We start from the raw sequence: 26,102 nt of genomic DNA on the forward strand, positions 1-26,102 counted from the left end.
CAGGCATGCACCACCACACCCAGCTCCAAGATCTTAGAATGTATCAGTACAAAAAGAGTTTAATTTTTTTAGGTTGGGTGCAGTGGCTCAAGCTGGTAATCCTAGTGCTGGGCACACTTTGGGAAGCTGAGGTGGACGGATCAGTTGAACTCAGAAGTTTGAGACCAGTCTGGGCAACATGGTGAAACCCCATCTCTACAAAAAATACAAAAATTAGGTCAGGTGGGGTGGCTCACATTTGTATTTCTGGCACTTTGGGAGGCCGAGGCGGGTGGATCACCTGAGGTCAGGAGTTCAAGACCAGCCTGTCCAACATGGCGAAACCCCATCTCTACTAAAAATACAGAAATTAGCTGGGCATGGTCGTGGCGCCTGTAATCCCAGCTACTCGGAAGGCTGAGGCAGGAGAATCACAGTGGGGGAGGAGGTGTGCAGAGGTTGCAGTGAGCCGAGATGGTGCTATTTCATTCCAGCCTGGCTAAAAGAGTGAAACTGTCTCAAAAAAAAAAAAAAAAAGTTAACATCTTAAAAAAATCTGATTTTTAAGATGTTAAAATCTTTTCGTGCTTGTCCACCTTAATGAGAAATTTCGTTTCAGTATTTTAAAGGGAAATGTTTCACTGTTGTCATCCTGTTTTAACAGAGCTGTGTTGCCGCTTTCCTTGATGTTGTGATTGGGGGCCGTGCAGTGGAGACCCCTCCGTTGTCTTCCGTCAATCTTCTGGAAGGATTGAGCAGAACTGTGGTTTATATAACCTACAGTCAGCTTATTACTCTGGTAATGGCTTCATTGTTTAATAGAATTTCTCAAAAGTCTTTTAGCTAAGCGTGAGCAAAGACATACACGAGCACATTGTGTGGGAAATACATACTGTATTTGAAAAAGTGATTTCACTAGCTAATAGTCTTTGCTTTTGCCAGGTGAATTTTATGAAGAGTGTGATGTCTGGAGATCAACTGAGAGAAGATAGAATGGCTCTTGACAATTTATTGGCAAACCTACCGCCGGCCAAGCCAGGAAAAAGTAGCAGTTTAGAAATGACTCCCTACAATACGCCTCAGCTGTCTCCAGCAACCACTCCAGCAAATAAAAAGAATCGATTACCTATAGGTAAAGAGAATTTCTCATATCAGAGCTTTCTCTTAAATCTAATATTTCATTAGCCTTTGTTATTGCTCAGTGTTTTGGAATATATGTTTAAGTACTTGGGAAAGTCTTTCTCTTCATGTTTACTGATGGTATTTCAGTTTTTAGAAATCATATCAGATGAGTTAAGGTTTATCAGTAGGCTTTAGCTTTGCCTACGTGCTTTTCATAATTAATTGAAGTCATGCTATCCACAGTATACTTTGTTTAAATTTTATTGTCTTTTCTTGAAAAAATTTTGGAAATGTTGTAAGTAGTCATTTTTAAAACTATGTAGCCCTCAGCCTGGTGGGGTGGCATGTGCCTGTGGTCCCAGCTACTTGGGAGGCTGAGATGGGGAGATTGCTTGAGCCTGGGAGGTTGAGGCTGCAGTGAACCATGATCGTACCACTGCACTTCAGCCTGGGTGACAGAGTGAGACCCTATCTCAAAAAAAAAAGAAATTATGTAGCCCCCTCCTTTCTATAAAGTTCTAAATATTATAATAAACAATATTATTTTAGAAGTTTCCATCAATAAACTGGAAAATAATAGTATTTTCTATTATTTTCATTAATAGTCTTATCAACTGAGCTAAGATATCTTAATGTTATAGAATAAAGCTAAAGTTTCATTTTATTTTTTCAAGTTTGTTTATTTAAGAATTCTATTTAATTAAGCCTTATTTGCTTGGTTAACATTTGTCATCTGTCTGTCTATAAAAAAATTAATTGAGCATATACCATGTTCTATACTCTGGGTAGGCACTTTATAAATGTTGTTTCATTTAATCCCCACAGAAGTCCTGTGAGAGTGGATGTGTCTTGCACATGAGGCACTGTGATAGACACTGGATGCAAAGACCATTAGGACCTGCCCTTACTGTCAAGTTGGCTGTTGATAGTTTAGTTAGGGAGAACAAGAAGAGACTAGTACCCTTCAGCGTACTGAGTGTTCTGAGGAGATAAGTATGAGGGTTATGGGGACACCTAACTTAGCAAAATGGTGGTGGTATCAGGAGACGATCTTGGAGCAGGTGAAGCCTGTTTGCGCTTTGTGATGAATGGGAGTTAGACAAAGTAAACAAGATGGGGAAAAAGTGTTTAAGCCAGGGGAACAGGAGTATTTTAGTGCCTGCCTAATTATAACGAGGAACTCAGCAACACTTAGTGAACATAGTTCTTTTTAATTTATGCATTTTGAAAAGAGGGATTTTACTTTTAAACTTCTGTGAGCTCATTTGTTAAGAACTGCCAGTTTCTTAAAATTAATCTGCCTTGTATTTAACATAACGTGGAATTGTATCAACAGGAGTGTGGCATCATACTCTTCAAGTCTTTGTCTTATTGTATCACCCCAAAATGTCAGTTATCAAAATAAAAAATAGAAAAAGGGATTTTGCACTTAATGGTGTGTTTTTTTTTTGTTTTTTTTTTTTTTGAGATGGAGTCTCCCTCTTGTTGCCCAGGCTTGAGTGCAGTGGCACAATCTTGGCTCACTGCAACCTCTGCCTTCCAGGTTCAAGCGATTCTTCTGCCTCAGCCTCCCCAATAGCTGGGATTATAGATGTCCACCACCACGCCCGGCTAATTTTTATATTTTTATTAGAGATGGGGTTTTGCCATGTTGGCCAGGCTGGTCTTGAACTCCTGACCTCAGGTGATCCACCTGCCTCGGCCTCCCAAAGTGCTGGGATTACAGGTGTGCGCCACCGTGCCCGGGCACTTAATGGTTTTTTATAGGCTATTTGCACTCTGTTCACATGATGAAGTAAATGATTTTTAGTAAATCAGAGATTTTTTTTCCATTGTTCACTACTATACATTAGTTTTTTCATTTCCCATTATCCAGAAGTGTCATTAAATATGAGTCTGATGGAAAGTGAATTTCAAATGTGTGCCCAATATTATTTTGTATAGTCTTGTTACCTGGCTATTGCATTTATTGTGTATCTTAAAAAATTTGTCCATTGTTCAGAGGGTTGATTTTCTTTCTATTTAATGCTTTCGCAACCCAGGACAACAGTTAGCAGCCATCACTGCCTGGGATTCCTCAGCTACCAATATTACCTCTCATATTACACTAGTAACCCCGTTTGGTGGGTAATAGGCTGTTCTTCCTCTTCTTTTATAATTTTATATAAGAAATAGTTTATAAAAGTATGCTCCATGTGCATGTTGCTTTTACTTTGTGTAAATTGCTACATAAAATTTGATTGCTTGCATTTTTATAAATTATAGTTACAGAGTTTGTTACGATTCATAGATCTGTTTATGAACTTGAATTTAAATTTGCAATTCAGTAGAAGATAGGGTGAGCAAATAAAGGTATGAGTAGGCCTATTTTAGGCTTGGAAATTGATGTGTGCTCTGAATTTTCAGACAAAGTGATTAATGAACATTAATCAGCATTGTAAAGAAAGGTGATTGTTTATATTTCTGCCTCTGTCTTCAAGTAGGTCAGCTTTCATACAATGTGAAGTTGACTTTTGCTGCTACTATAGTTGTTTTTGCTTTATGTCTGTATTTTTTATTATTTTGTACCAAAACATAATTTCTATTTAGTATTCTGGTTGTACTGAATTTTATTGTCCTCTGAAAGAAAATAGAAACTTTTTTTTTTCTTGACCTTTTTTTTTTTTTTTTTTTTTGAGATGGAGTCTAGCTCTTGTTGCCCAGGCTGGAGTGCAGTGGCGTGATCTCGGCTCACCACAACCTCTGCCTCCTGGGTTCAAGCCATTCTCCTGCCTCAGCCTCCCGAGTAGATGGGATCACAGGCATGTGCCACCACGGCCCAGCTGATTTTGTATTTTTAGTAGAGATGGGGTTTCTCCATGTTGGTCAGGCTGGACTTGAACTCCCGGCCTCAGGTGATCCACCCACCTCAGCCTCCCAGAGTGCTGAGATTACAGGCATGAGCCACCGCGCCCAGCCTTCTTTTTTTTTTTTTAGGTGGAGTTTCGCTTTTATCGCGCAGGCTGGAGTGCAATGGTGTGATCTCGGCTCACTGCAACCTCCGCCTCCTGGGTTCAAGTGATTCTCCTACCTTAGCCTCCCAAGTAGTTGGGATTACAGGTGCCTGCCACCATGCCCAGCTAATTTTTTGTATTTTTAGTAGAGACAGGGTTTCACCGTGTTGGCCAGGCTGGTCTTGAACTCCTGACCTCAGGTGATCCACCTGCCTCAGCCTCCCAGAGTGCTAGGATTACAGGCATGAGCCACTACACCCAGCAATTATTTTAGAAAAAAGTATTTTTCATTTGCTTATATGCAGGGGAAAGAAAGAAAAATAATTGAAGGCTTTATTAATTTATACTGTTTCCAAAGCAGAAAGGACCTCTTCTCCAAACATAAATAAATTTTCTCTCTTGTGTCTTTGAAAAGACATTAATACATTTCAGGGGGGAAAAGTACATTTAAAAACTGATTGTGGGCCGGGCACGGTGGCTCATGCCTGTAATCCCAGCACTTGGGGAAGCCGAGGTGCGTGGATCACCTGAGATCAGGAGTTCAAGACCAGCCTGACCAACATGGCAAAACCCTGTTTCTACTAAAAGTACAAAATTCACCAAGTGTGGTGGTGGCTGCCTGTAATCTCAGCTACTCGGGAGGCTGAGGCAGGAGAATTGCTTGAACCCAGGAGGCGGTGATCGCAGTGAGCCCACATTGCGCCATTGCACCATAGCCTGGGCAACAAGAGTGAAACTCCGTCTCAAAAAAACAAACACTGATTCTGGTTTTGTTAACAGTTGCCTAACTTAAAGTATTTTGTTTATGTGGCTATTAGGTTTTCATATGAAAGTTTCTTTTTTCTTTCTTTTTTTTTTTTTTTTGAGATGTAGTCTTGCTCTGACGCCTAGGGTGGAGTGCAGTGGTGCAAACTTGGCTCACTGCAGTCTCCGCCTGCCTGGTTCAAGTGATTCTCCTGTCTCAGCCCCCCGAGTAGCTGGGATTACAGGTGCACGTCACCATGCCTGGCTAATTTTTTGTATTTTAGTAGAGATGGGGTTTCACTGTGTTGCCCTGGCTGGTCTCGAACTCCTGAATTCAGGCAATCCACCCGCCTCAGCCTCCCAAAGTGCTAGGATTACAGGTGTAATCCCTCATATGAAATTTTCTAATGCTTGTAAGTTCAGTTATCGGTATGGGAAACCTGTAGCAGTTACCTCAATTTATAGGAAAAACGGTTAAGGTATCTTAAAAAGAAATGAGGTAATGCTTTTTTCTTGTCACGCCAAGTCTTAAATTGATTGTGACATGTTTGCTGTTCTGCAGATGTGATCATCTGTGTGGCACTTCCTGTCAAATGCACTTGGATCACTGTTCTTGATTACCAGTTTTGAAGGAGAATCTTTAATAGTCAGTAGAGTAACTGGGAGGATCTAGTTTTTTGTTTTGTTTTGTTTTTTCTTATTTATATTTTTACCACTCTTGTGCATGTGCAAATGTTCTGCACTAATAGAAAATATATTTTCGTATTTAGCATACCATTTTCTTCATTTGTCTATTTCTCTAAATTATTTTATTTGAAATTTTTTATTAGCAACTCGGAGCAGAAGCCGCACCAATATGCTAATGGACCTACATATGGACCATGAAGGATCATCTCAAGAAACCATCCAGGAGGTGCAACCAGAAGAGGTGTTGGTCATTTCCTTAGGGACAGGTCCCCAGCTTACTCCAGGGATGATGTCAGAAAATGAGGTATGAATCAGTTGCTTCTATAAATCAATGTTCATGTCTTAGTCCATACAGGCTGCTGTAACAAAACACCAGAGGTTGGGTGGCTTATAAACAACAGAAATTTATTTTTCACATTTGTAGAGGCCAGGAAGTCTATAGTCAAGGCAGATTCAGTGTCTCATAAGGATCTGTTTACCGGTTCATAGATGATGTATTCTTGCTGTGTCTTTGGGCTTATTATTATTATTTTTTTTGAGATGGAATGTCGCTCTTGTTGCCCAGGCTGGAGTGCAATAGCACGATCTCGGCTCACTGCAACCTCCCAATCCCGGGTTCAAGCAATTCTCCTGCCTCAGCCTCCTGAGTAGCTGGGATTACAGACATGCGTCACCATGCCCAGCTAATTGTGTATTTTTAGTAGAGACAGGATTTCTACATGTTGGTCAGGCTGGTCTCAAACTCCCGAACTGAGGTCATCCGCCTGCCTTTGCCTCCCAAAGTGCTGAGATTACAGGTGTGAGCCACTGCACCTGGCTGGTTGGGCCTATTTTATAAGGGCACTTATTCCATTTGTGAGGGCCCTGCCTTCATGACCTAATCACCTCCCCAAAGGCCCCATCTCCAAATACCATCACCTTGGGGGTTAGAATTTCAACATACAGATTTTGGGGGAGCACAAACTTTCAGATCCTAGCAATGAATTTTTTTTTTTCTTTTTCTTTTTTTTTTTTGAGACAGAGTCTTGCTCTGTCACCCAGGCTGGAGTGCAGTGGCACGATCTCAGCTCACTGCAAGCTCCGCCTCCCAGGTTCACACTGTTCTCCTGCCTCGGCCTCCCAAGTAGCTGGGACTACAGGCGTCCGCCACCACGCTCGGGTAATTTTTTGTATTCTTAGTAGAGAAGGGGTTCCACCGTGTTAGCCAGGGTGGTCTCGATCTCCTGACCTTATGATCCACCTGCCTCGGCCTCCCAAAGTGTTGGGATTACAGGCGTGAGCCACCATGCCCAGCCGTTTTTTTCTTTTTTTTTGAGATGGAGTCTCACTGTGTTGCACAGCTGGAGTGCAATGGTACAATCTTGGCTCACTGCAGCCTCCGCCTCCTGGGTTCAAGCAATTCTCCTGCCTCAGCCTCCTGAGTTGCTGGGCTTACAGGCATGTGCCACCACACCTGGCTAACTTTGTGTTTTTAGTAGAGATGGGGTTGTGCCATGTTGGCCAGACTGGTCTCAAACTTCTGACCTCAAGTGATCCGCCCATCTTGGCCTCCCAAAGTGCTGGGATTACAGGTGTGAATCACTGCACCCAGCCAATGAATTTAATGCTTAATTCTTTGTTATCTTCAGTGGTCCCACCATGACACACCATCACATGCTAAGCTCCCTGTGAACAGTTGTGAGGCCCTTCACATTCATACATCTGTGGCACTGAAGTTGGTGAATAGGTCCAAGCATAAGGAACTTTCCAGGCAGTAGGAGAAGAGAGATGAAGCCAGGAGATTGTAGTATGGAAATTAAAGAGACTTTTCCAGTGACTTGTAGGAAACATTTTGTGTTCATTTTCTTGCTAGTAGTATACTAGTAGTATTCCTGCATTATAGAGCCAAAAATATGTTGAGATGTATTTTGAGATACATGTTGTATTCTTTGGCTGTTCAGGAAAAAATGGAAGAGATAATGGAAAACTAAGAAAATAATTTTTTTTAAGAAATGGAGTTTGAGGTTTGGGAATCATTTTTAATATATTTCTAACAAAAAGCTTGGCTTAAAGGTGAATGAAAAGAAGGTCAGGCGCGGTGGCTCACACCTGTAATCGCAGCACTTTGGGAGGCCGAGGTGGGTGGGTCCCCCGAGGTCAGGAGTTCGAGACCAGCCTGACCAACATAGTAAAACCCCATCTTTACTAAAAATAAAAATTAGCTGGGTGTGGTGGCACATGCCTGTAATCCCAGCTACTTGGGAGGCTGAGACAGGAGAATCGCTTGAACCTGGGAGGTGGAGGTTGCAGTGAGCTGAGATCGCCCCATTGCACTCCGGCCTGGGCAACAAGAGTGAAACTCTGTCTCAAAACAAAACAAAACAAAAAACAGAAAAAAGAAACAAAAAGAAAAGAAGACATCTTGACTCCCTAAAGATAGGAGTCTCTTCTCATAGAATTGTGACCTCCTGAAAAAGTAGCAGCTTCTTTTTTTTTTTTTTGAGATGGAGTCTCACTCTGTCACCCAGGCTGGAGTGCAGTGGCGCGATCTCGGCTCTCTGCGAGGTCCACCTCCCAGGTTCACGCCATTCTCCTGTCTCAGCCTCCCTAGCAGCTGGGACTACAGGCGCCTGCCACCATGCCCAGCTAATTTTTTGTATTTTTAGTAGAGACAGGGTTTCACTGTGTTAGCCAGGATAGTCTCGATCTCCTGACCTCATGATTTGCCCACCTTGGCCTCCCAAAGTGCTGGGATTACAGGCAAGAGCCATCGTGCCCTGCCAGTAGCAGCTTCTTATATGCAACAGTGATTGCTTGTTATTTAAGAAAATGGTCTAGGAAGAAGAGGCCAGTTTTAGTGATTGATAAAGTGATGGTGGTTGGTAAAGCTGTGTTTGGGACTATGACATGATACCCCGTAGGGAAGAAGACCAACAATCTCCAAAACTCCATCCTCCACACACACACACACAAATTAGCTGGCAAAAACTGTCAGAATCAACTTATTTGGAACTCTGGAATCTAATAAAAAACTTTTAACAACAAAGGAATGCTTAATGAAGAAAAAAACTGCTGAATTTTGTTAAGAGAGCTCTGTGATCCTACCCTGTTACCATCTTCAACCCCTAGCCCAGTGGCTGCTTTGAAGACAGCTTATATTACTGTGCAGTGTGCTGGTACTTGAGAGAGGAATGTGCACCTTATTCTGAAAGCATCATGGTTGTGTATTTTGATCTGTCTGGTAGATCCTGAAAGATCGTCTCAAAGCCTTGGCTTTGTTTTGCCTGCCTTTGATCTTTCCCAGGGCCGAGGCAGCTACACAGGTGGCATTTGTCAAAAGTATTGAAAAGCAGATATATTAGTTGCTTCTGCTTGCATTAAGGGATAACAGTCAGGGCAATTCGCATACAGATCCAAATGCTTATGAAGGAAGAGGCTTGGGAAGGAGACACTAGGGGGCACAAAGGCTTTGAAAAGCTCCCACATGTTCTGGGGAATCTACCAGGTTGTACACATACTCAGGGCTGGTCATGTGCTCAGGAAAGACCTTAGAAGATCCAGGCTCTCACTGCTGGCTAACCTTCAGGCTGAACCCAAGCAGGAAGTGAAGGCTAAGGTACAGTTGCAAACTGCCTGGCTAAGTGTTGAAGTGCCCCGAAACAGAGCCAATCTTCAAAGACTTGGAAATGTTTTGTTTTGTTTTATTCCAGGTGTTAAATCTGCCAAATCACGTGCTCACCACTAAGCTAATAGAACAGAAACTTCAGAGGCCACACATGACAGAAAATTTAGAGAGGTCATTAAATAGTCACTACAACAAGCAGCAGCAACCAACTAGGGGTTAAGGGTATATAATCTGATTTCCAGAATTGCTACTTTATAACATTTATTTGTTTATTTTTTATTTTAATTTTTTTATTATACTTTAAGTTCTGGGATACATGTGCAGAACATGCAGGTTTGTTACATAGGTATACATGTGCCATAGTGGTTTACTGCACCCATCAACCCGTCATCTACATTAGATATTTCTCGTAATGATATCCCTCCCCTAACCCCCCAACCCCCTGACAGGCCCCAGTATATGATGTTCCCCTTCCTGTGTCCATGTGTTCTCATTGTTCAACTCCCGCTTATGAGGGAGAACATGCGGTGTTTGGTTTTTTGTTCCTGCATTAGTTTGCTGAGAATGATGGTTTCCAGCTTCATCTGTGTCCCTGCAAAGGACATGAACTAATCCTTTTTTATGGCTGCATAGTATTCCATGGTGTATATGTGCCACATTTTCGTTATCCAGTCTATCGTTGATGGGCATTTGGGTTGGTTCCAAGTCTTTGCTGTTGTGAATAGTGCTGCAATAAATGTATGTGTGCATGTGTCTTTATAGTAGAATGATTTATAATCCTTTGGGTATATACCCAGTAATGGGATTGCTGGGTCAAATGGTATTTCTGATCCTAGATCCTTGAGGAATTGCCACACTGTCTTCCACAACAGTTGAACTAATTTACACTCCCACCAACAGTGTGAAAGTGTTCCTGTTTCTCCACATTCTCTCCAGCATCTGTTCTTGACTTTTTAATGATCACTTTATAATATTTCAAATGTCTGCTTTTCAGCAAAACTTATGAGGCATATAAAGAAACAAAAAATATGACCCTTTCACAGGAAAAAAGTTAATAGAAAATGTCCTTGATGGGCCAGGCACAGTGGCTCATGGCCGTAATCCCAGCACTTTGGGAGGCGAAGGTGGGCGGTTCATGAGGTCAGGAGTTCGAGACCAGCCTGACCAACATGGTGAAACCCCATCTCGACTAAAAATACAAAAATTAGCCAGGCGTGGTGGTGTGCACCTGTAACATCAGCTACTCAGGAGGCTGAGGCAGGAGAATCGCTTGAACCTGGGAGGCGGAGGTTGCAGTGAGCCAAGATTGCGCCACTGCACTCTAACCTGGGCAATACAGCGAGACTCTGTCTCAAAAAAAAAAAAAAAAAAAAAAAAAAAGAAAATGTCCTTGATGGCCGGGCGGTGTCTCACGCCTGTAATCCCAGCACTTTGGGAGGCTGAGGTAGGCAGATCACCTGAAGTTGGGAGTTTGAGACCAGCCTGAGCAACATGGAGAAACCCTGTCTCTACTAAAAATACAAAATTAGCCAGGCCTGGTGACACATGCCTGTAATCCCAGTTACTCGGGAGGCTGAGGTAGGAGAATCACTTGAACTTGGGATGTAGAGGTTATGGTGAGCTGAGATTGTGCCGTTGTACTCCAGCCAGGGCAACAAGAGCGAAACTCTGTCTCAAAAAACCAAAAAAAAAAAAAAAAAAGAAAAGAAAAGAAAGAAAATGGCCTTGATGAAGCACAGACATTGGACTTACTCAAGACTTTAAATCAATTTTTTTTTTTAATATACTCAAAGAGCTATGGAAACCATGGACAAAGAACTGAAGAAAACCAAGAGAACAAGGTCTCACCAAATAGAAGATATCAATAAAGAGGTAGAAATTACAGAAGGAACTATAGAAATTCTGGAGTTGAAAAGTATAATAACTGGAATGAAAGATACACTAGAGGGGTTCAACAGCAGATTTGTACAGGCAGAAAAATCAGTGAACTTGAAGATGGATCAATTGAGATTATCTAGTCTCAGGAGCAGAAAGATTACAAAAGACAAAGACATTATATGTTGATAAATAGTCATTAAGAAGATACACCCAGCACTTTGGGAGGCTGCTCTCACTGCAGCCTCCGCCTCCCCTGTTCAAGTGATTCTCCTGCCTCAGCTTCCCTAGTAGCTGGGACCACAGGCATGTGCCACTATGCCCAGCTAATTTTTGTATTTTTAGTAGAGACACGGTTTCACTTTATGTTGGCCAGGTTGCTCTCAAACTCCTGACCTCAGGTGATCTGCCCGCCTCAGCCTCCCAAAGTGTTAGGATTAGAGGCGTGAGCCACTGTGGCCAGCTAAAGTTTTTTTTTAGCACTCAGATTCTGTGGTTTTAGTTTAATCTAGAGTTTGCAGATGCTCTGATTTAGAAGCATGAAATTAGATTTTTGTATTTTATACTCCAGTGTGTATTTTGTATTTTATACTCCAGTGTGTATTTTGTATTTTATACTCCAGTGTGACTAACTTTGTACAGTGGCTTTCTGTATGGCGTCTCAAAATTGCTTGCCTTTGGATATGATTTGGAAAAATGTCTTCATTGTGTTATATAATCCCTTTTCTGTTAATTCACATGAATCTCCAGACCTTGAAATGATTTTTCTCCTGATGTTTTAGTTTCACGTCACTCACTATGGTGAATAGTTTAAGTTATCTTAAAGATAAAAAATTTAAAATATTTATATTGGCCAGTTATGGTGGCTCATGCCTGTAATCCCATTACTTTGGGAGGCTGAGGTGAGAGGATTGCTTGAAACCAGGAGTTCGAGACCAGCCTGGGCAACATAGTAAGACCTTGTCTCTACAAAAATAAAAAAATTGCCAGGGATGGTGGCTCACACCTGTAATCCCAGCGCTTTGGGAGGCTGAGGCGGGAGGATCCTTGAGTCCAGGACTTCAAGACCAGCCTGGGCAACTTGGCGAGACCCTGTCTTAATAATAAATAGGCCAGGCGCAGTGGCTCACGCCTGTAATCCCAGCACTTTGGGAGGCTGAAGCAGGCAGATCACTTGAGGTCAGGAGTTTGAGACCAGTCTGGCCAACATGGTGAAACCCCATCTTTACTGAAAATACAAAAATTAGCCGGGTGTGGTGGCACACGCCTGTAATCCCAGCTACTTGGGAGGCTGAGACAGGAGAATCGCTTGAACCTGGGAGGCGGAGGTGGTAGTGAGTCAAGATCATGCCTTTGCATGCCAGCCTAGGTGACACAGTGAGACTCTGTCTCAAAAATATAATAATAATAATAAGAAGGAAAACTAAAAATAAAAAAAAATTAGCTGGGCTTGGTGGTGTGTACCTGCAGTCCCAGCTACTCAGGAGGCTAAAGCAGGAGGATTGCCTGTTCAAGGCTGTGGTTAGCCATGATTGCACCACTGCACTCCAGCCTGGGCGACAGAATGAGCTCCATCTTAAAAAAATTTTTTTAATAAATAAAATTTTGTGTGTATTTACTTTTTTTTTTGAGATGGAATCTCCCTCTGTCACCCGGGCTGGAGTGCAGTGGTGCAATCACAGCTCACTGCAACCTCCACTTCCCAGGTTCAAGTGATTCTCCAGCCTCCTGAGTAGCTGGGATTACAGGTGCGTGCCACAACGCCCGGCCTATGTCTATTAATTTCAAGCAAATAGGGAAAAAAAATTTTTTTTTTGGGGATGGAGTCTTGCTCTGTCACCCAGGCTGGAGTGCAGTGGTGCAATCTCAGCTCATTGCAACCTCCACCTCCCGGGTTCAAGCGATTCTCCTGTCTCAGCCTCCCAAGTAGCTGGAATTACAGGCGCATGCCACCATGCCTGGTTAATTTTGTATTTTTAGTAGAGATGGGATTTTGCCATGTTGCCCAGGTTGAACTCCTGACCTCAGGTGATCCGCCGGCCTCGACCTCCCAGAGCGCTGGGGTTACAGGCATGAGCCGCCACCACTCCCAGCCAAAAAACCTGTATTTAAAGGCATCATGTGTAAATGTGTAAAACCATTTCAAAACCTTTAATTTACTCAGAGCCAAAACAGCAACCAAGAATGGTTTTTTTTTCTGTTTAAAAATTATTCTTTTAGCTGACAAAATTGTATCTGTTTATGGTATACATGTTTTGATATACACTGTGGAATGGCTAAATCAAGCTAAATAATATGTATCGCCTCACATATTTTTCATTTTTTGTGGTAAGTTTTTTTCTTTGTAAATGAGGGTACTATTCTTCCTTCATATTTCAGCAACAGCCAAGGGAGCCAAGGCCTCTGAGTTCAAGTCCAAGGTGTACCTAAAACATGCTATGTGACTTTCAACAAAGCACTCAATTCTTCATTAAGGTGGAGATATACACACAAAGCTGAGTTGTGAGGCTTGTAGGGAGTAGTGAGATGTAATTATGTTATTTGGAAGTCATCTGGCAAATAGAAAGCATTATAAAAAGGCCATCAATCTAAGCTTGGAGATGTCTGTGAAGTCATACTTCAGTTTCTGGTATGGACTTTTGTGGCCCTGTATGTATGTTGTGATCAAGTGGACGTTCAAACTAGATGGATTAAATCTTGATGCCTACAAAACAATATGATTACATGTTTTCTTCTAGTTGAATTTACTTTTGTTTATTTACTTTAAATTTTATTTAAATTTTGCAAATTTAGTATGTTTAAAAATTTTGTTTATTTATTTATTTTTTATTTTTATTTTTTTGAGATGGCGTCTCACTGTATCGCCCAGGCTGGAGTGCAGTGGCACGATCTCGGCTCACTGCAAGCTCCGCCTCCCAGGTTCACGCCATTCTTCTGCCTCAGCCTCCTGAGTAGCTGGGACTACAGGCGCCCGCCACCACGCCCAGCTAATTTTTTTTGTAGTTTTAGTAGAGATGGGGTTTCACCATGTTAGCCAGCATGGTCTCAATCTCCTGACCTCGTGATCTGCCTGCCTTGGCCTCCCAAAGTGCTGAGATTACAGGCATGAGCCACTGCGCCCAGCCTTGTTTATTTACTTTCTTTAAATTTTGCAAATTTAATATGTGACATGACAACTGTTTTACGTGCATCTTTTTACTTAATTCTTAGCAATTACATGGCATACATACTGTTACTGTCACCATTTTATAGATGAAGAAACTGAGGCTTAGAGAATTTCAATAACTTGCCTATCCAAGGTTACATAGTTGACACATGACAGAATTAGAAGGACCAGCGTGCTGACACCAAAGACTTCTGATTTGTATAATTCTCACCACTACTCATCTGGTAGTCTGGTTGCCTGTTCAATCTGTGACACTCGTAGGGTAATGGAAAGGGATAGCTTCAGCTGCTTTAATTTATATACTTTTATTCCACAGGTATTTAAAAGCTTGACAGACCTTCTAAATAGGTTTGTAGTTAAAAATTGATAATTTAAGATTAAGGAGTTAAATATGCATTTGCTGTGGTTTGTTTCCTTATCAGTAATCTTTCCGTTGATAAACCAAAATTGACATTTTATTTTTTAGGTCCTAAACATGCAGCTTTCGGATGGAGGACAAGGAGATGTCCCTGTTGATGAAAACAAACTCCATGGTAAACCTGATAAAACCTTGCGCTTTTCCCTCTGCAGTGATAATCTGGAAGGAATATCTGAAGGTGAAGGGTTACTTCATTCAAGGAGTTGTGTGATTCAATTAATAGTTTGTTTTGTGTTTTTTAAAGGAGCTTATAAATTATTATACCATCTGTGCCTCTCACTGAGGAGACTAATGAAGATTTCCTCTAATGTGCTTGAACAGTTGGCTGTAAAGATTGTTTCCTGATTAAAATTAAAATTGCAAGATGCCTTTGGTCATATAAAATGGAGAAGATATGTCTTTATTCAGACTTAAATAGAATAACAGCAAGTTTTGTTTCTGCAGTATTAATATATACCAAAGCTTATAGAGCTCCTTTAGAAGGATATCATGCATGTCTAAATGGGAAAAAATTGACTTACTAGTATTTCAAGATGTTGCATATACTCTTAATTGTTCTGTATTCCTTTACTCACACTCACACATACCTTTATGAAGCAGGAGACAATGGAAATAGGTATTAAAAAGAAAATTCAAAGCCAAGATTGTGAAATGAGAATATGTCATTTTGCCTACTAGTACCAATTTTTTTTTTTTTTTTTTTTTTTTTTTTGAGACAGAGTCTCGTTTGTTGCTCAGGCTGGAGTGCAGTGGCGCAATCTCGGCTCACTGCAAGCTCCGCCTCCCGGGTTCACGCCATTCTCCTGCCTCAGCCTCCTGTGTAGTTGGGACTACAGGCACCCGCCACCACGCCTGGCTAATTTTTTGTATTTTTAGTAGAGACGGGGTTTCACCGTGTTAGCCAGGATGGTCTCAATCTCCTGACCTCGTGATCCGCCCGCCTCAGCCTCCCAAAGTGCTGGGATTACAGGCGTGAGCCACCGCGCCCGACCCCAGTTTTTTTTTTTAAAACAATAGTTCAAATTTACTGACATTTAAAAAGAAACCTGAAATATAATAACTTCACATTTTAATCTGACTTTTCCAAAAAAATGACATACGTAATGTATATTCATTCTACAAAATAGAGAAATAGAATCACCTATAATCTCAAAATTTTGTTAATAGCAGTTGATGTTTTAGATTATTCACAGCAAAATATGTTTATCCTGTTTTGTAACCTTTTGTAATTTAGTAATATGGCATTAACATTTCCCTTTGTAATTTAACATTCTTAAATAACATGGTTTTTATGGCTGTTTTCCTTAACTCACGTGGGCATATCATAATTTTTTTCAACTTTCTTCTGTGATTAAATCTGTAGATTGCTTCCACTTTTCGGACGTAATAACTTCTGGGCTGGGCGAGGTGGCTCATGCCTGTAATCCCAGCACTTTGGGATGCCGAGGCGGGCGGATTCACTGAGCTCAGGAGTTCGAGACCAGCCTGGGCAACACGGTGAAACCCCGTCTCTACTAAAATACAAAAAATTAGCCAGGTGTGGCAGCGTGTGCCTGTAGTCCCAGCTACTCGGGAGACTGAGGCAGGAGAATTGCTTGAACCCAGGAGGCGGAGGTTGCAGTGAGCCAAGATGGTGCCACTGCATTCCAGCTTGGATGATAGAGCGAGCGAGACTCTCTCTCTAAAAAAAAAAAAAAAAAAAAAAGAAGGTCTATAACAAGCAACTTTAGATTAATTATTATTATTATTTTTTGAGATGGAGTCTCACTTTTGTTGCCCAGGCTGGAGTGTAATGGCGCGATCTCAGCTCACTGCAACCTTTGCCTCCCAGGTTCAAGCAATTCCCCTGCCTCAGCCTCCTAAGTAGCTGAGATTACAGGCATGTGCCACCAGGCTGGCTAATTTTTATATTTTTTGTTTTGTTGTGTTGTGTTTTGTTTTGTTTTTTGAGACGGAGTCTCGCTCTGTCGCCCAGGCTGGAGTGCAGTTGCGCAATCTCGGCCCACTGCAAGCTCTGCCTCCCGGGTTCATGCCATTCTCCTGCCTCAGCCTCCCGAGTATCTGGGTCTACAGGTGCCTGCCACCACGCCCATCTAATTTTTTATATTTTTAGTACAGACTGGGTTTCACCTGGGTTAGCCAGGATGGTCTCGATCTCCTGACCTCATGATACGTCCACCTCAGCCTCCCAAAGTGCTGGGATTACAGGCATGAGGCATTGCACCCAGCAGATTAATTTGTTATTAGCACCTTAGGATAAATTCCTAGAAGCAGAATTTCTCAAAGGGCATGTGTTTCTTTAAGGTATAAAAAGTATTAAAAACACTTTAATTAGTTGTTAGTCTTTTATCAAGGCATGAAAAATTGTGTGGTGGCTCATGACTGTTTTAAAAAGATTGCTCACGCTATAAACATTTCTCTAGGTCCTTCAAATCGCTCCAATTCAGTGTCCTCCCTAGACCTAGAAGGAGAGTCTGTGTCAGAACTTGGAGCAGGACCTTCTGGCAGTAATGGAGTTGAAGCTCTACAGCTGTTAGAACATGAGCAAGGTAAAGTGAAGTTGAACACAGTTGCCTAAGTAGCAAAGAATTTACCTGATTGCAAGATGAACAGTGTGTTTTCATTAAGTTGGCTTGGTTCAGTTAGAGATTAAATCACCATTAAACTTAACATTTATTCATCATTCCTTCAGTTCTTCAAAATGTATTTAGTTGGTAAGTGGATTGTTTAGGCTTAATAAATTAATATAAATTACTTGAAATTCAGTAATATTTGATATTTTAATTCTGTAATATTTTAGGGATACAACGTAAATACTCAAGGCTCAAGGAACTTAGAATAGGGAAAGAATAGTACACAATTGATTTAAAGTATCATAAAAGTATTTGGCAGTTCTGAGTGAGAGATACATGTGGTTGAAAATATAGGGAAAGCTGCCGGGCGCGGTGGCTCACACCTGTAATCCCAGCACTTTGGGTGGCTGAGGCGGGTGGATCACCTGAGGTCGGAAGTTCAAGACCAGCCTGACCAACATGGAGAAACCCCGTCTCTACTGAAAATACAAAATTAGCCGGGGTGGTGGCGCATGCCTATAATTCCAGCTACTCGGGAGGCTGAGACAGGAGAATCACTTGAACCCAGGAGGCGGAGGTTGCGGTGAGCCGAGATCGTGCCATTGCACAACAGCCTGGGCAAAAAGAGCGAAACTCCGTCTCAAAAAAAAAAAAAACTATAGGGAAAGTTTATTGGAAGAAAATATTAGCCTTAAGGGCTGGCTGGCATTCCTTGGCAGAAGTTGGAGATAGGTCATTCTAGGGGAAGGACAAGCATAAGCAAGTCAAAGAGGTGGGAAGCCATAGTACTTTTTCAGGTGTCAGTTAGGGAAATAGAGTGAGGTCAGGATTAAAGAGTAGGTGGATCCCTGTTGTGGAAAGAAGGATGTCAGTATTTTAGTAGTAAGCTGGAAGCCACTGAAGGCTTTTGGTTCAGTGAGGATGAGGAAGTGAGGTGCCTTAGGAAGATTAAGTTGGAAGAGTTTTTTGGATTTGTTCATTTAAGATGATGCCCTTGGCCAGTACAGTGGCTCGCGCCTGTGATCCCAGCACTTTGGGAGGCTGAGGCAGGTAGATTACTTGAGGTCAGGAATTTGAGACCAGTCTGGCCAACATAATGAAACCCCATCTCTACCAAAAATACAAAAATTAGCCAGGTGAGGTGGTGAGCACCTGTAATCCCAGCTACTCAGAAGGCTGAGGCATGAGAATTGCTTGAACCTGGGAGGCAGGGGTTGCAGTGAGCTGAGATTGCGCCACTGCACTCTAGCCTGGGTGACAGAGTGAGACTCCGACTGAAAAAAAAAGATGGGCCGGGTGCAGTGGCTCATGCCTGTAATCCCCAGCACTTTGGGAGGTCGAGACGGGCAGATCACGAGGTCAGGAGATCGAGACCATCCTGGCTAACACGGTGAAATCCTGTCTCTACTAAAAATATAAAAAATTAGCTGAGCGTGTTGGCAGGCACCTGTAGTCCCAGCTACTCAGGAGGCTGAGGCAGGAGAATGGCGTGAACCCGGGAGGCAGAGCTTGCAGTGAGCTGAGATCGCGCCACTGCACTCCAGCCTGGGTGACAGAGTGAGACTCCATCTCAAAAAAAAAAAAAAAAAAAAGATGATGCCCTCAACTGGGTTTGACACAGTGATTTTAGCATGCATAAGAATTACCTGGTTAGCTTTTTAAAAATTCCGTTTCCCAAGTCTTACTTCTAGAAAAGAAGTCAATTTTTAGAAAGAAAAAGAGTATTGTCATTGGATTGTATGTGGCTTGAAAAAAGTAATGCCGTATTTTACTGGATTGGTTTATCAGTGTATTAATTAGGATTAAGTTTGTTGCAAACAGCAGAGGAAACTCAAATAATAAAGTAGTACCTCCTTACCCATGGTTTCACCTTCCATGACTTCAGTTACCCATGGACAAACTTGGTGCAAAAATATTAAATGGAAAATTCCAGAAATAATTCATAAGCTTTAAATTCTGTGCCATTCTGAGTAATGTGATGAACTCTCGCACAGTCTCACTCTATCACATCCAGGACATGAATCATTCCTTAGTTCAGTGTATCCATATATATACTACCTGCCTATTAGTCACTGCTTATCAGATGAAAACAGCATGGAATATATAGGATTTGGTATGATCTGAAGCTTCAGTTATCCACTGGAGGCCATTGCTTAAGTGGAGGAGGAACTTTCATATGAGCTTATGAAAGAAGCTGAACAAGTATCACCTCTTTAGCAAGCTTCCTGGGAGATTCTGAGATAGGTGGTTGGCATATGCAAAATGCTAGATTAAGAAGTGAATTGATAGGCCAGGCACAGTGGCTCACGCCTGTAATCCCAGCACTTTGGGAGGCTGAGGCAGGCGGATCACCTGAGATTGGGAGTTCAAGACCAGCCTGACCAACATGGAGATAAAATTCTTTAAAGTTGATTAAAAAGTCATAGCTGTGCTACTATTTTTAAAGTGCTTAATTTTGTTTTTGATAGCTACAACGCAGGATAACCTTGATGATAAGCTAAGGAAGTTTGAAATTCGTGACATGATGGGATTAACAGATGATAGGGACATATCAGAAACAGTGAGTGAGACCTGGAGTACAGACGTCTTGGGAAGTGACTTTGACCCTAATATTGATGAAGATCGCTTGCAAGAAATTGCAGGTAACTGCCATTTAATGTCTCTGAAATATCACGGTTTAGTTATTCAAATCCACCAACCTTTCATGGGAGGGAGCACCAATGCCCTGACAAACATTGTGTGTGTTAGCACCATCTGGGAAACTGTTATAACTGTATGGAACAAGACATTTGGTACTTTTTTCTTTACTTAAATATAAGTAGTGTTTTTCCTTTCTACATTTAATCCCACCCCTTACCCATCCTCCTCCCTGCTGCCCAAAAAAAAAAGAAAAACCAGTTTTTTGAATTAGCTTCTGGTCAAGTATTGTTTCCAGGGCATAGTATAAGTTCTTAGTCTGTCTCTAATTAGTATATTCTCTGTTTGTAGCCAAACACCTAACCTTAAGATGAAAATTCTTATAGATTATAGCCATAAAATCTTTCACAACAATATGATACTGCTGTTTTCTAAAAAAATGAATTCAATTCTGGAAGGGTTAATTCAGTTCCTAAGGGTAACCAGTTTTTCTTTTTCTTCTTTTAAAATTTTTATTTATTTTTAAATAGAGACAGGATTTCGCTTTGTTGCCCAGGCTGGTCTTGAACTAATGAGCTCAAGCGATCCTCCTGCCTTCTTCTTCTTTTTTTTTTTTAATGTGAAGTTTATTCAGGTGCTATGTACATACACTAAAATTCACTCTTTTTTGGATACTGTTTTATGAGTTCTGAAAGATATATAGTCTTGTAACCCTCATCTTCATTTTGTTTTTAAATCATGGAAAATTTATTGATATGTTTGTTTATTTTTCTTCAACTTTTATTTTAGGTTCAGGGGGTACATGTGCCGATTTGTTACATGGGAAATTGTTAGAGCAAATTGTATGTTGCTGGGGTTTGGTGTACAAATGATTTTGCCACCCAGGTAGTGAGCATAGTAACAAATAGGTTTTTTTTTTTTTTTTAATTTGAGATGGAGTCTCACTCTGTCGCCCAGGCTGGAGTTGCAGTGGTGTGATCTCAGCTCACTGCAACCTCTGCCTCCCTGGTTTAAGTGATTCTCCTGCCTCAGCCTCCTGAGTAGCTGGGACTGCAGGTGCCCACCACCACACTCAGATAATTTTTGTATTTTTAGTAGAGATGGGGTTTCACCATATTGGCCAGGCTGGTCTCGAACTCCTGACCTCAAGTGATCCATCCGCCTCGGCCTCCCAAAGTACTGAAATTAGAGTCGTGAGCCATTGCTCCCAGCCTAAATCATGGAACATTTTAAACAAATACAAGAGATGGTGGTATCATGAACCCAGTGTACCCATCACTCACCTTCAGGAGTTAGACCCTCATGGCCAGCTTTGTTTCATCTGTTCTCCTACCCACTACCCTCTTCTCTCCCCTCATTATGTTTAGGCAAGTTCCAGACGTTATTTTATTTGTAATTATTTTATGATGTATCTTTAAAAGGTAACTTTTATTAGTAACTTTTTTTCCAATTTTTTTTCATGCCCTGAAGTAGAATTATTCTTTTATTAGGTTTAATCCAAAGTAGTGAAGCCTTTTGAACTTGAGTGTTTTTAACACAGACGTATAATAATGTTTAATACTTTTGATTTGTATTTTTAAATAGTGTAAATAGATTTCTTAGTTGGTTTTGCATTACTTTTTTCCAGATGCCAAAGTAGTATTGTTCTTGACAGTTAGCTGTCTTTGCACAATAAGCTGTATTTGCAGTTGAGTGAGTGCTATGAAGATGTGTATTTTCCTATTAATATATTTTATTGCCCTGAATAGTGACTAATATGCTGGAAGAAAAAATATTCGGCCAGCATAACATTCTGTGGTGAAGCTCTCAGTGTTTTTAATCCTTGTAGGGCTATACATTTTAGAACGATATTAAGGACCCCTGTAAAAATTTGCTGAAAAATCAAAGCTAAAGCTGTTGAAATTACTTGACTTAATGATGTGTGTTTTCTCTATGGAGAGTCAAAGGTGAACTGGAGGAAACTGGTGAAAAGGGTATTGTGCCATTGTGACCAAAGTAGGAACTTTGTATTTTTAGTGGTATGCTTGATTGAAGTTATCTTACCTTGGCCTCTTTCTTGTAGGTAGAGAGGAGTTTGGTGTTTTTTTTTGTTTTTTTTGTTTTTTTTTGAGACAAAGTCCCAAAATGACATGGCCATTTTTATTTTTGAGACAGGGTCTCACTCACATTGACCAGGTTGGAGGGCAATGGCATGACCTCGGCTCACTGCAATCTCTGCACCCCCTGCAACCTCTGCCTCCCGGGTTCTTGTGCCTCAGCTTCCCAAGTAGCTGAGACTACCGGTGCACACCACCACACCTGGCTAATTTTTGTATTTTTAGTAGAGACGGGGTTTCACCATGTTCAGGCTGGTCTTTAACTCCTGGCCTCAAGAGATCTGCCTGCCTCAGCCTCCCAAAGTGCTGGGATTACAGGTGTGAGCCACCGCGCCCAGCCAAGAGATTTTGTTAGCTTACGTTTGGCTTTTCTCCACTATCACTGCACTTTCCACCAGGATCTTTGTTAACCCTTTGCTTCCCACTGGTTATACAGGTGCTGCAGCAGAGAACATGTTAGGCAGTTTGCTGTGCCTCCCAGGTTCAGGGTCAGTGCTTCTTGACCCCTGCACTGGTTCTACCATATCAGAGACAACAAGCGAAGCTTGGAGTGTAGAGGTATTGCCGAGTGACTCAGGTTAGTGTGCTATCATTGCTTGCTTTTTCATTTACACAGAAGTTTTAATTAAATGCAAGGTATCCCAACTTCTGTATTATGTATATTTTGTCAAATACACTTTTTTTTTTTTTAATGGAGCTCTTTCACCCAGGCTGGAGTGCAGTGGCGCGATCCCAACTTACTGTAACCTCTGCCTCCTGGGTTCAAGCAATCTTCTCGCCTCAGCCTCCTGAGTAGCTGGGATTACAGACATGCCCCACCATGCCGGGTAATTTTTGTATTTTTAGAGAGATGGGGTTTCACCATGTTGGCCAGGCTGGTCTTGAACTCCTGACCTCAGGTGATCTGCCCACCTCGGCCTCCCGAAGTGCTGGAATTATAGGCATGAGCCATCGCGCCCAGCCAGTTATACATTTGACAAAGATGAAGTGATCACATTGCTAAGAATGTCAAATGGAAAATTAGTTTAGGGCATTTTCTGTCCAAGGGAAAATGCTCTGTTAGATAGCATAGACTGTGATGGCAGGTGCTTTCAGACTCTGTTGAGTTATTTTGAAAGCAATTTTCTGTAATTATCAGAGTCCGTGTGAGTCACTGAATTTAGTATCTCCCACAAACTCATGACAGGATAGGAGTAGCAACACAGTTCAAACTGAGTGCTTGCTTGGTAAACACATTTAGATTTATCACAGGGGAGAACTTGACTCTCTAAAACATGTTTAATGTGTTTTTGAAATACGTTGAAATTGAGATTCTGTAATCCTGAGGATTTTTTTTTGTGCAGGTTATTATAAATGTATATAAAGTGTTTTGTACTTTGTCTTTTCATATGCATTGCATTTTTTTCTGATTATGAAGACACATCTTTGCCATCAACTAAATGTCAACTACCAGAATGTAAATATAAGTAACTATGTATCTGCATTACATTCTGTTGATTTACTTGGTTCAAGAATTATTAAGTGATCCTAATATGTGTTTTATAATTTTTTTTTTTTTGAGTTGGAGTCTCACTCTGTCACCCAGGCTGGAGTGCAGTGGTGTGATCACGGCTCAGTGCAACCTCCGCCTCCTGGGTTCAAGTGATTCTTGTGCCTCAGCCTCCCAAGTAGCTGGGATTACAGGCACCTGCCACCACGCCCAGCTAGTTTTTGTATTTTTAGTGGAGATGGGATTTCACCATGTTGGCCATGCTGGTCTCGAACTCCTGACCTCAGGTGATCTGCCAGCCTCGACCTCCCAAAGTGCTGGGATTACAGGTGTGAGCTACCACAGCTGGCCTGTTTTATAATGTTAAAACATTCAGATATGCTAGCCTTGTTTGAAGACCAGTTGGGGACAATAGGATTAGCTCACCAGCTGTTGAGTATTCATAGGAGTTACTTTTTAGGAAGTGGTTGATTTAATACCAGGCTATTCCATACTCCCTTGTCCAGTTCGCATGTTTATCAGTAGCATACTCTGTGACATTAGTGATCTAGAACCACGTTTTCATCTGTGCACAGTGAACTGGCTTATATTGGGATGAAAATCACAACTTTGACTTCTTTAACACTTAATCTAACTAGCATTAACTAGCCCAGACTTAACACATGTATTTGCACTGATTTCATTCATGCCCTGGTAGCTTTGTTTATCTGGGTCTCAAAAGCTGAAATTGTGGTGTGCTAACAGAATCACAAATGTAACATACCTCTTATCTTCTATTTAGAAGCCCCAGACCTAAAGCAGGAGGAACGTCTACAAGAACTGGAGAGCTGTTCTGGACTGGGTAGCACATCTGATGATACGGATGTCAGGGAGGTCAGTTCCCGCCCCAGCACACCAGGCCTCAGTGTTGTGTCCGGTATGTCTGTCTTGTTTTAAGGAGTAGGGATTTGAAGGTGTTCACCCCCTACCCCCTCCCATTTATAAAGTTGATACAAAGAGATATGTTATATTTAAGAGCTGAGTAATTTCCAGGAAACAAACTTATTTCCATTGCACCTGAAATCTTTGAGAACTTAATGTGTGGCTTTATGGAGCCTGTTGAAGTAATTGGCAAACAGTCTCTCTACAACTGTTTCTGTTCTTAGTAGCCTGTCCTACTTTAGAATTGTATGATTCTGATTATGTTGTGTAAAGCAAGGTAAGTATATTTAAGCAGTAGTACCGTAAAGGATATAATACTAAACTCACATGTATAGAACTGGGACACAAAATTCGAGAATGTTTCAATTTCTCCAAATTTCATATACTTTTTGTGTGGTTATTTTGTTCTTCTTCCTGTTTATTTTTTACTGTTGTTTTTTAAAGGCATAAGTGCAACCTCTGAGGATATTCCCAATAAGATTGAAGACCTGAGATCTGAGTGCAGCTCTGATTTTGGGGGTAAAGATTCTGTCACTAGTCCAGACATGGATGAAATAACTCACGGTAAGAGGGGGAAATGAGGATGACTTAAAAAATGACCACATCTGTGGTTGAAACTGGCACTGTGACACATTGCTGGTGACAGCATCTATTGGTATAGCACTTTGGGACATACTTTGTCGATATCTATTTAAGGCCTTAAATGTTCACATTCTAAATTTAGTCAGGTTAGTTCCACTTCTAGGTGTCAGTCATAATGAAAAAATTCCATGTATAGAGAAAGTCCTTAGCACAAAGATGTTCTTTATAATGTTTTGTATTGGCAGAAAATTAGAAATAACTTAAAAATTGAAAAGTGGAATGGCTAAATAATTTTGATGTAACCGCTTATTGGAATTTATGTAGCTATTTTAAAATGCATTAAGGAATATGAAATGACTTAGAGAAAAAACTAGAACATACTACATGGAATTTATTTTGTGGAATTTTACACACAAAATAATTAAACTTCTGTTTTGTTTTTTTTTTGAGACGGAGTCTTGTGCTGTCACCCAGGCTGGAGTGCAGTGGCATGGTCTTGGCTCACTGCACCTCCGCCTCTTGGGTCTCCTGGGTTCAAGCCATTCTCCTGCCTCAGGCTCCCCAGTAGCTTGGATTACAGGCACCCACCACCATGCCCAGCTAATTTTTGTATTTTTAGTAGAGATGGGGGGTTTCACCACATTGGCCAGGCTGGTCTCAAACTCCTGACCTCGTGATCCACCCGCCTCGGCCTCCCAAAGTGCTGGGAGTACAGGCGTGAGCCACCACACCTCGCCAGTAAAACATTTTAAAAAAACCTGTTCACGAAGTAAGTACTGGAAATACCAAAATGCTAGCAGTGGTTTTATATATTGGGTGGTAGGTTGTGAGGTACCTTTCCTCTCTCTTTTTTTTTTTTTTTTTTTTTGAGACAGAGTTTTGCTCTTGTTGCCCAGGCTGGAGTGCAATGGCGCAATCTTGGCTCACCGCAACCTCTGTCTCCCAGGTTCAAATGATTCTCCTGCCTCAGCCTCCCAAGTAGCTGGGATTACAGGCATGCGCCACCACACCCGGCTAATTTTGTATTTTTAGTAGAGACAGGGTTTCTCCATGTTGGTCAGGCTGGTCTGGAACCCCCAATCTCAGGTGATCTGCCCGCCTCGGCCTCCCAAAGTGCTGGGATTACAGGCATGAGCCACCGCGCTCTGCGAGGTACTTTTTCTATTTTTACAATTTTTTTTGTTCGAAACCAGGGTTTTTTAACCTTAACGCTATT

General features: G+C 41.5%; 1 protein-coding gene across 15 annotated transcripts in view; it reads left to right on the top strand.

Moving 5' to 3' along the window:
* The window catches only part of GAPVD1 (GTPase activating protein and VPS9 domains 1), a 109,828-nt gene that overhangs the window by 54,256 nt on the left and 29,470 nt on the right, over window positions 1-26,102 (top strand). For 8 of the 15 annotated variants that reach the window (XM_024252248.3, XM_024252252.3, XM_024252249.3 and 5 more), the window contains 9 exons: window positions 644-778; window positions 922-1,111; window positions 5,669-5,829; window positions 14,637-14,703; window positions 17,012-17,137; window positions 19,630-19,803; window positions 22,331-22,471; window positions 24,165-24,299; window positions 24,749-24,868. In XM_024252248.3, the coding sequence (XP_024108016.3) occupies window positions 644-778; window positions 922-1,111; window positions 5,669-5,829; window positions 14,637-14,703; window positions 17,012-17,137; window positions 19,630-19,803; window positions 22,331-22,471; window positions 24,165-24,299; window positions 24,749-24,868 (1,249 nt within the window). Of the gene's footprint in view, window positions 1-643; window positions 779-921; window positions 1,112-5,668; window positions 5,830-14,636; window positions 14,767-17,011; window positions 17,138-19,629; window positions 19,804-22,330; window positions 22,472-24,164; window positions 24,300-24,748; window positions 24,869-26,102 lie in introns of all 15 variants that reach the window. The other 7 variants (XM_002820213.6, XM_024252246.3, XM_054520621.2 and 4 more) reach the window with 1 other exon arrangement.

This window comes from Pongo abelii, chromosome 13 (genome assembly GCF_028885655.2).
Source record: "Pongo abelii isolate AG06213 chromosome 13, NHGRI_mPonAbe1-v2.0_pri, whole genome shotgun sequence".
NCBI lineage: Eukaryota > Metazoa > Chordata > Mammalia > Primates > Hominidae > Pongo > Pongo abelii.